The 11318-nt window shown below is 28.9% G+C and overlaps 1 protein-coding gene across 1 annotated transcript; it reads right to left on the bottom strand.

Moving 5' to 3' along the window:
- Window positions 1-5779: 5779 nt before the first annotated feature.
- Window positions 5780-6801, bottom strand: LOC108846718 (bidirectional sugar transporter SWEET10-like). Its single transcript, XM_018619921.2, has 4 exons — window positions 6597-6801; window positions 6350-6511; window positions 6139-6258; window positions 5780-6057 (listed from the first exon to the last, which is right to left on the bottom strand). The coding sequence occupies exons 1-4, from the start codon at window positions 6723-6725 to the stop codon at window positions 5857-5859; spliced, it is 612 nt and encodes a 203-aa protein (XP_018475423.2). The 5' UTR covers window positions 6726-6801; the 3' UTR covers window positions 5780-5856.
- Between the last annotated feature and the right edge of the window lie 4517 nt (window positions 6802-11318).

Below are 11318 nucleotides of genomic sequence, written 5' to 3' on the forward strand. Positions count from 1 at the left end.
GTGAAGTACTTCCGAGAAGTGGAAGATCGAAGCCTAGACTCAGGGGGAGTTTAGCAAGGCGGTTTCATTGAAGAGGTCTCTGAAGATTGCAGCTGTAGAAGACAGTGTGCTCCGGTGAGCCGGATGGGATCCATGCATGCGTGCTTTATTCCTAATCTTTGTAGATTACTTCTTAGAAAAGAGTGGTAAACACTAGTGTGTGTTGTACCATATAGCAATTGTAGGTTGCTCCTTATTCTAAGTCAATGAAATCTTAACAAGGTCCCGGGGATGTAGGAAACGAACTCCGCTAACAAACTTTTTGTGTTTTTATTTTCTGTACTAGTTTTTGTCGCTCTCACTACATTAACAACCTTTCCGAAGACTCAGGTTTGTTTTGCTGCTATCTCTGTGGTTTAGAATCTTTCTCCTGACCTTTGAATAAGTGTCCTTTCCGGATTGTCTTGTGCCTCTCTTGTCCTTGGTGGCTTCGGTTATTGGAAGCTTTATAAAGAGGTTGAAGCTCTTGATTCTCCGAAGAAGTTTCAGTTGAGAAGAGAGCTTAATTTCCAGGCGTTTGTCTGTTTGCTTCTTTTTTGGTGTATGGTGTTTGGCTTGCGTGTTTTAGTTTGGTCCTGTGAACTGTAGGTTCAGGTTCTCTTGGTCTTGTGTCGTTGTGAAAGTCATTGAATCTCTGCTTTTTACTGGTGCTGTTCGCGGTAAGTTATCCGGCTCGTCAAAACTCAGAAGTCGTATTTCTATTCTCCTCCTCAAGGTTTGAGTTCGAGACTGGATGCAAGAATTAAAATTAATATTGTGTTTGTAGTAGCTTTTTGTATGGCACCCGTTGTTTGGGTTTGAGTTTCCCTTGTGTGGACTATAAGCTTCCGGGGATGTTAAGGTGTTTCCGCCGGATTTAGTTGTTTAATCGTGTATGCTCCTCTGTTTCATCAATCAAAACTAGTTGGGAAAAAAAAGAGTACAGACACTGATGAGTAAACTAGGATTTTGGCAAACTAACTTACAATCTAAGGACATTTCCCAACTCCGGTTGGTAAAAAAGAGTAAAAGTAAATATGGAATAACAAATACTCTAATTCAATTTCATATCTCACTCAATTTTAAAGTTTACTCCATAAATGGATTAATCTTTTTTTTTTGTTCATAACTCTATTATGGAATAAAAAATAGAGTAGGGTTGGAGTATTTTTATTCCATATTCAGTTTTATTTTATTTTTTTTTGGAAAAAAATGAAGTTTTACATTGGAAATATTTTTAGGGTTCAAATTAATCTAGTGGAGAGAAATTAAACTAAGCCAAGAAATTCATCTTTCCGTTTAGAACCAATCAAAGTGTCACATAGATTATTAAATTAAAATATATAAAATTAAAATAAAATAGTTAAAAAGAATAATGCCAATTTAGCGACGGTAGTGCCACCAACCAAACCCTAAACTTTAAATTTTAAATCCTATATCCAAAATCCTAAACATAAATCATATACCCTAAACCTAATTTCTATACCTTAAAACTCAAACCTTAAACCCTAAATCCAAATCATATACTCCAAAACCAAACCGTAAATTTTAAACCAAATCATATACCATAAATCCAAAGTATAAACACTAAACCCAAATCATATACTGTAAACCCAAATCCTAGCCATAAATCCAAACTATATACCTTAAATCCAAATCCTAGATTCTACACCCGCTATACCCTAAACCCAAATATAAGATCTTAAACCCAAACTGTAAACCTAACCTCAAATCCTAGGGTTTACGGTTTGGGTAGGGTCTAGGATTTGGGTTTAAAGTCTAGGATTTGGGTTTAGAGTCTAAAGTTTGGGTCTAAAATTTGGGTTTAAGGTTTACGTTTTAGATTTAGGGTCTAGGATTTGAGTTTATGGTATAGGGTTTAGGTTTATTGTTTACGATTTGGGTTTAATGTATACAGTTTGGGTTTATAGTCTAAGATTTGGGTTTAGGGTGTAGAATTTAGTTTTAGGTTATAGGATTTTGATTTAAGATTTAGAGTATAGGGTTTAAAATTTAAAAAATCTAGGGTTTAGAGTTTAGCTGGGGGCACTACCGTCGTTAAAATTAACGTTATTTTCTTTTAGCTATCTTTTATTTAATTTAATATTTTTTATTTAATAATCTACATGGCACTTTGATTGATTTTAAAAAGAGAGGTGAATTTAAAAGTTCACCTAGGAGGTGAATTTAAAATTTCACCAAGGAGGTGAATCTAAGTTTGTTCTTAATATATTACTAGATTCTGACCCGCCCTTAAAAGGGCGGGTATATTTATTGTTTTATATTTTTTAAAAAGTTAATTTCATATTTATACGTTTTAGTCATATTTGTGTTTTTCTTTGTATAATATTTCTCTTAAATAATTAATAAGAAGTTTTAATAATTGTATTAAAATAAATAGACCACACCTATATCAATAGGTCATGTTCATATTTTAATAGAATAGACTATATTTTAATCCACACATTCAAAGCGTGAATTTTTTGGATTGGAAACAAATTTTGATATAAATTAATATTTTGGAGTTGTTGTACATTGCTATATTACAAAATCTTATTATATCGAAGAAGATAATCTGTTTAAAATTACATAATTTATGAATTAGTTTATTTGAGATTTTATGTACATTTTATATAACTCACTCTTTTAAACCTAGGCATTTACTCGAATTAAAAAAAAAAAGAAAAAAACGATTAGATCCGAGTCCAAAGAAATGTACATATTGGGTTTCTTTGGATCAGTGGATCTTGGTTCCGTACGGATCATACCCAAGACCCGTGCAGGTATCTTGAATACATGAAATGTTTTGTATATATTATATTAGTATATTTGGGTATTTCAGATATGTTTTGGGTATTACATATGTTTTTTCTCTTTTTCTGGGGGGGGGGGGGGGGTGAGTTTCCAGTCATACTTTCAGGTTTTAGGTAAAATTCTAAATTTTTTAAAATATATTACGGATATTTAGATAAAAGTTTGGATATTTTTGGTTTCTCAGGTTATATTTCAAGAAGCATTCGAGATCTATTTCAGGTATTTGAAATAAACTTTTAGGTATTTGTTGGGTTTTCGGATATTTTTCAAGATTCAGATAATTTTTCAGGTTATCGAATATTTCTAATATTTTTCAGATCTTAAATTTCTGAACCGACCTAGACCTGTTTCGTACCCAAATATTAATGTATTTTACATTATTTGAATTATGATTCCTAATCGATCTAGACATGAAAAGAACCGACTTAAACCTGAATAAAAAAATTAAATATCTATTTGGATCCGAATGTTTAGGAGCCAAAGAATCAAGATAGAAATGAACCGACCAGAATACCCAAACATACTCTCTCATTATATTTTGTACATATTTTATAAAAGTTATATTTTAAAATTGATATGACTTAAGATTTAATTGGTAGATTGTTTAGCTAATTCAATAGACATATTTGCAGGGGATTTTATAGTTATTAGATCTCTTAATAATTTTTTAATCTAATGTTTAATCTATTTTTTATTTATAAAAACTATATATATATGATTTTGTTTTAACATATGATTTGCGAACATGTTTTATCAACTTTAAAAAATAATTGAAACTATATAATGTAAGATAACATGGTAAAATATACTTAATGATATTGCTAACTCATTTTAATAATTAATATCTAAATATTCAAAAAAGTTAATATCTAAATATTGTAGATTATGAGCAAAAAATATAGTGTATAACATTATAGACAGCCTATCATGAAAATAATATATATATATATATAGTAAATCGGATATGATTTCATTTTAATCAAAAGGTATAAACAATACTATATAAATAGTATATATGGACGGTTGCATGCATAAAAATGCATGAGGGGCTGAGTTTCTGTAATTTGATTCTTTCTGCGTTGGCAAAGATATTTTATACTATCTTATTGTTAGAGAAATGAGTAATCATCGGATAGATATATGGGAGTTAATTACTAACTGTTACAAATATATAAGGTAAGACCAAAAATGTTAAGTCTAATAAAAGGGTCCAACAACCTTGTTTAAGTAGATTTTTTCAGAATGTTTCTGTTTTAATAGTATAGATGAAGTAGAAATCTTTGGTATGTGTCATGGACTCATGTAACTGATACTTCTTCCATTTTACTTTGGCTCTGATTGGTAACCATAGCTTAATCGCGGAACTGCGAAAAAAATTGTTAAACTGCGAAAAAATTGGTTAAGTTGCGGAAAAAACAAAATTTGCTGAATAAATGTTTAATTGATAAAATGTTTTATATGGTATTCCTATTTTATAAGAAAAATAAATATCAATAATTAAATTAATTATTACATAATATGAAAATAACTAAAATTTATTAAAATTACTTTAGCTCTTATTATAAATATTTAGCTTATCTTTCAATATGTTTTAATAATAGATTGACATTTCATAATATTACAAAATAAATTATAAGATAAATTTATTTTTAGTATAACTATTTATCATTAAAAATTATTGCTGTTTATTTAAAAATTAAAAATGATATTAATATATAATTTAGTAATATAAAAGTGTTGGTGGCCTGTTTGATGTACCTAGCAGCCACAAGACCTGATTGATATTTGTGTTGGGGATGATCAGCAGGTTTATGGAAAGCCCCACGCTAATTCATCTAGGAGCAGTGAAAAGGAAAAAATACTTGAAGAAATTGGCTTGATGCAGACAGGAGGCACTATCGCTACTCTTTAGGGATTCGTTGAAGTTGATCTTATCGCTATCCTACGGTTATGTACCTTAACCATGCCATTGCTGAGTTCTCTGAAGCTCTTGCTTCCAAACTCCCTGGTGATCTCAAGGTACTATCAGAACCACTGCATGTTCTGTTTTTCTTGTGTTGAGTGTTTTATGAACCAAATTTGATTGCTTTATGGGGTTTGGTTTATTGGAATAGGTGGTGTTCTTCACAAACTCAGGGACGGAGGCAAATGAATTGGCGCTTATGCTGGAACAATGGGGGCTACTGCTCAAAGCTTGTGGAAGTTCAACGTTGTTCAGGTACTAGAGACTTTGTTCTGACGTTGTTTTCTTGAACTATGATGAGACACAATGTTGATCTGTGTTCTGACATTTGTTTTTGTTCTTTTGTTGCTTGAAGACTGGAACTCACCACGCATTAAACCCGGATCCATGTAAAGGTGTGTTTGGTTCTGAAATTTTGAATAAGTCTATCTTGTTCCAATTTCTTAGGAGTTAGCTTTGCCTCCGTCGTTTGTAAGTGGCTATATAAAGAGCCATGCTCTGTTTTTCAATGAATAAGCTTTTGAGTTCCATTTGATCTCTTTTCTTTTAAATTACACTGACTGAGATGGTTGAGTCTTATTAATGACTAATAAAAAACTTATAAAGTCCTACCAATAATCTCTATTTTATGATTGTTCTTACCAAAGTTTCTTATGTAACAAAGTAATAATAAAATATTTAAGGACTCAAATTTTGGGACAACCAGTAATAATGATGCTCTTATGTTTCTTATCACGTTTTTGGACTATGCTAGTATACATATACTCTCTCCGTTGCAAATTTGCATGTTTCAGGAGATAACAAATATTTAAAAAGGATACTTCTTTTTATATTTTGTCCACTGATAATGAAATTTTTAAACTTCAAAACTATTATTTAATTGCATCATTTATTTAATTTAGTTTAACTTATTTTACAGTCAAGATGAGAGAGAGGTCACATAGGAGCGAGTGATACAGATTGAAAAGTACAAGATTAGCACGCAAAGCAACTAAAACACAACTTGATACTAGATAGTAGTTTAATAAGAGCGATAATTTCTTGGATATATATAAATAGATTTAAATGCTCTCCATCATCTGCTCAATGTCTCCTTTGATGTTCTCATCAATGATTATGGTGTCTCCATCCCTCACGACATCCACAACATGCTCTGCATCTATTTCCTGGACGTTACCTGGTGGCTTCGTCCCAGGTTTCTTGTATACCCAGTATACAACCATTTGTACCCATCCAAATATAAACCCCAAAACATTTGGAAGCTGAGAGGAAGAAAAAAACACTAGCTTTAATAATGAAAAACAAAAGAGGCGGCAAATATGAAGACTACTGGACGGACTTACAGCTATGTTTAAGTCTTTGAGGAGCACACCATAGACGAACCACGTCACTGCCGACAAGGTGAGAAAGAAGGAGAGACTGAAACTCATGAACTCCGATGTTTTCGTCTTAACAACCCTCCTCTGTTTTTTCAAGATTAAGCTTACCGATTTTAGAAGCAGTTTTAAATGTGATGCATGGAATAAATATCAATGAAAGAGATCGGAGACTTACAATCATGGCAAGAGGTGCGATAAAAACACATAGAGAGAAGATCATACAAATGTATCCGAGGAATTGGACACGTTTCTTCCCATCAAGAAGAAAGTGCGTGGGGAAGAAAACAAGGGCGAAAGCAAGAACGTCCACCAATACGACTAGTTTTATTGTTAGAGTCTGCCATATCGAAACGGTAAAAATCTAGTCATTAATTATGTTTTTAAATTCAAGATAAGAAGTTACATAAATATCGAATAATGACCTTTTGCTTCATAGAAGAGTAGAAGAGATAGAAGGAGATGTAGAAGATTTGTATGACCAAGGAAAAGGTGTTGATAGTGATCATAATCACTAGATTCTTCTTGACCATCGCGTAATATATCCAGAGCATCGCACTTAAGAGGGATATCACATATGGGATACACTGGTACCCATCTGACGTTTTTGTCTTGTAAATACGAATAAAAGTGGGCCTGAGAAACAAACACAAACAAAGCGTCTATATATTTAGTGTCTGATTCAAAACGTTATTAGAGTAAGAGGAACGTAATTAAAAGAGTTAGAAAGCATTTACATAGGGGCGAGTCCAACGAAGAACGATATAATATTACCTACAAAACAAATCCTTAATGTTAGAATTCACGATATATAAGTTCATGTACATGCATGCATCATGAACGTTTACGTAAACGTGAAAAGATTTAACCTAGAATTCCAAAAACCAGAGTGAAGGAGTATCGTGAAAATTCCATTATTCTTTCTTTTTTTCTTTACTTAAAAACTCTTTCTTTTGGTAAACACTATAGGAACGTAATGAGAATCGGTTGCAATAAGATGCTAACGGTATACTAGTATTTATATAGGAGAAAAAGTTTGTAAACATGCAAAATGGCTGTGAGTCAGAGAAGAGAACGAAAGAGTTTGAACTCATTGGGATGTAAGTACATTTGGCAAAAAGATTAGAGAGCATTATATCTCTACTTTACAGTTGTTTACTTCATGCCCTAATTATTCGTGAATTAGTTTATGACTTTATGTTCAACAATGACTCAATAATCCCTAATTATTCGTGACGATCTATATTTTAACTATTGAAAATTTATCCCATACAGATATATAATATGTTAAGAAATTTCTACTAAAAAATACATGATATTACAAATATATTAATGTCATCTCTTATATTTTATATAAAATGGAGATTGAGAAATATATTCATGTCATCTCTTTTACATTATAAAAAAAATGGAGATTGAGAAATACTTAACATATGATTAAATATTAATCATTTTTACTTAATATACTGAAAAGGAGACTAAGCCTTATGTGGAATTAAGTTTGCACCCACACTGAATTCCGCATGCGAATAAACCAATCTAATCTCATAAAAAAAATTAAAAAAAATTAAACCTAAAACCTAAAACCTAAAATGGGTGAGAATCTATCAACCTCAGCAAGTTATGAACGACAATAAGCTTTAACTTTAGATTACACCGGCACATTTAGTGGTTCACATAAATTCTTTCTTACAAATTTTCATTATTTTTATAGTGAAATTTTCTATTTTATGTGTTTATGATTGATTTACTTTATTTTACAAGGAGATTCATCTTTAGTTTTGTTGCAATTGATCAAATTATCTAATACGATATTGAGATAAGCTGAATGAAAATTATGTTTTTAATTTTACTGATGCAACTTTGTTATTTTTACTTTTATACTAAAAGTATTAATTTTATCAGATGTTCCCGAAAGTATTTAATTTTACATCTGCTCTTATGTGTTTTATTAGGGTATTTATGTTTCTTATCACGTTTTTGGACTATGCAAGTATACACATACTCTCTCCGTTGCAAAAATGCATGTTTTAGGAGAAAAAGTATTTAAAATTTTTAAACTTCAAAAATATTAGTTGAAATTCTTGAAATTTTTATTGGTTTAGAATATAAGAAATATAAAATTACAAAATATGTATTTAACTAAGTTTTATATGTGTGAATTTTTTTTAAACATGTATTATTTAGAAACAGAGAGAGTATTTTATTTCCGTATCAATATCAATACTATTAAATTTTGAACATCTCTTATTGATATTAATTCAGTCCAACGTATTTTATAACTGTATCTAAATTAACCACTTCCACTAACAATTCATGCAACCGTAATATTCTTTTGTTTTAGAACTAACCGTAATGTATTTTTTTTTTTTGAACAGATAATCGTAATGTATTTATACTATTAAAAATTGAGAGGTACGTATAATATTATTCATTAATACGAAACATATATGTGATTATATGGCCTTCATGAAATATTCCTTTGATGATGATCAACTATTCACGTACAATCATTAATAAAATACCTATATAACCAAATCAAACCCACTTTTAATATTTTTTGTTAGTTTTAGACAAAAATAAATAATCTTTGTTTGCTTAAAATATTATTTTTGCCAGCATTAGCTTTATACAATATAATTCTAAATATTTGTTATTATCATGATATATAATTACCAAACAGCCCGTGAGTAAAAATCATAGCAAATATATATAACTTAATATATATATATATATATTTCAAAACAAATTAAAATTTAGACCAATACAATAGAAATTCATAATTCAATTAAGATAAATAATAAATCCAAATAGCTGTTTTATAAGAAAAATAAATTATTCATTCTATTTATTCTATTAAATTAGAAATATGACCAGTTGATAGAGGTTTAGTCCAACTAATTATTTTCAACGATCTATACTTAAAAAATAGGTTATTCTATGGGTTTTACTTTATTGGATTTTAAATAGGTTATTCGACTAAAAATATTTATTAACTGTTATTTTACTTAAAGTTAGTGAAAACCATATTAACCAATTTCACACACACACACATATATATATACATATATATATATTAAAAATGCAAAAAATCCAAAAATTTGTTCGGTTTTTTGGTGCAGGTGTAATTTGAAATTAGTTTCAGATACAATAATTTAAAACCGTTCGAATATATAGTTCAGATCTAATAGAGTATGAGACTTTGATTTTCGGATCGATTCCGAATCGGATTTCTTAGATACAAATATTTTTGACTAATAATGTTAGGTAATTATTAAGAAAATATAATATATTGCATTTTTTAGGAATAAAGATTAAAAATAATTTTTGAAATGCATATAGCATAAGTTTATAGTTATGCAATTTGACTTATTTAATATAGTTTCCAAAAATTATATTAAACTAAATTAATAATAAACACAAATATGATTACAAATAACATAAATATAAAAATTAAATTTCTAAAAAAAAAAAAACAAAATATACCGGCGGATCAGAATCTAGTCTAATCTATTAATTTAGTATCTTATTTTTTATCTACTATAGAAAGATAGTCATTTAAATTTGGACATATTCTATAATCTATCATTTAAGTTACACGATCCGTATTTACCTTTCTGATATATTAACTCAACAACTTAATCTAAACCAACGTCACAATAACCGTACATTCCATCTATCGTGATTACTACTTTTGCTATTACAATTTATTAAATACTAGATTTTGATCCGCGCTTTTGAAGCGCGGAATATTTTACGATAAAATTTTTTATTAATAATTTAACAAATATTTTGGTAATTTTAAAGAGTGTGTATTTAAAATATTTTTGTATTTAAATCAGTATTTTTAAATTCAATCCGATTGTGATTATACCGGTTAATCCGGAGATCTGACAATTCAATTTATGTTTTTAAAATATTCATATTAAAAAATCACTAAAACCCAAGACTAACCGATGTAATCTAATTGGATTTAAATTGTATAGTTTCATAATTTGTAATCTTATAATCGAAATTTTAAAGTTCACTATTTTGCAATTTATGAAATTATGACGTTTCTACAAAATTTTAAAGAGAAAATGATAGATATAAAATAACTAAGATTAATTAATCTATTATTTGAAAACAATGATAGTAGTATAAAAATATATTGTTTGGAAACATTGATAGTAGTATAAAGAAATAAGTATATTGTTTGGAAACATTGATAGTATTATAAAGAAATAAGTATATTGTTTGGAAACATGGATAATAGTATAAACAAAGGAACATTAGTGATTTGATGTATGTTTAACTATAAAGTATAAAGGTGTATTTAATTTAAAAACTTACAAAATAAATGTTAGGTCCAACAGAATGTTTCTGTTTTAATAGATAGATATAGAGAACACGATTAATATTACATTATTAATATTTTAAATTAGTCAAACTATATGTACAACTATAACACGACTTTGGTAATATTATTTTACATTTCACGTACGGGTCATTAGAATCATCATTCAGTTAGATGGTAAAAGACTCCAAACCGACTATATTAACATTTACATGGTCATTTTTGCTTCAAAAAAAACAAAAGAAAAACATTCATACGTATAACTACCTGACTAATGACACCAATGACACTGAGTATAACCAACACAATCATCATTCAATTATATTAACATTCATAATCCTATATTAAACAATAGATGTATATAAAATAACTTGTGGTGAAAATAAACATATACTAACTATACTATGTAATTTGACATACAACTCAGTGGCGAACCTAGGTGTATTGAGTTGGTGGCACTTGCCCCCATGAAAATTTAAAATTCTTTGTAGCATACCCAAAATTTAGTTGTTTTATTCTACTAAAAATTATAGTTTAAGCTTAGTTTTTATATCTAAGTGTGATTTGCCCCCTCAAAAATTTTATGCTACATTCGCCACTGATACAACTGTGTATAAAATTTTCTTATATTAGATAGTCAGTAATTTGTATAGTAGTTTTATGGTGCATTAGTTTGGGAAATATTTATATCATTATATTATATGTAATCACACAACATAATTTTGTGATATTTGTATAGTTGATTTTAAAATGATAGGTCAAATGTTACTATCGTTGTTTACATAAATGTTTGTGTAGTTTAAGACAATTT

This window comes from Raphanus sativus, chromosome 3 (genome assembly GCF_000801105.2).
Source record: "Raphanus sativus cultivar WK10039 chromosome 3, ASM80110v3, whole genome shotgun sequence".
Lineage (NCBI taxonomy): Eukaryota > Viridiplantae > Streptophyta > Magnoliopsida > Brassicales > Brassicaceae > Raphanus > Raphanus sativus.

Excerpts from the sequence above, each read along its gene's own strand:
- LOC108846718 (XM_018619921.2), bottom strand. The coding sequence starts at position 6,725 with ATGCTCTGGATATATTACGCGATGGTCAAGAAGAATCTAGTGATTATG. Across the intron at positions 6,512-6,596 it reads ACTCTTCTATGAAGCAAAAG|ACTCTAACAATAAAACTAGT; the intron begins GTCATTATTCGA and ends TCGATATGGCAG. Across the intron at positions 6,058-6,138 it reads TCAAAGACTTAAACATAGCT|CTTCCAAATGTTTTGGGGTT; the intron begins GTAAGTCCGTCC and ends TCTTCCTCTCAG.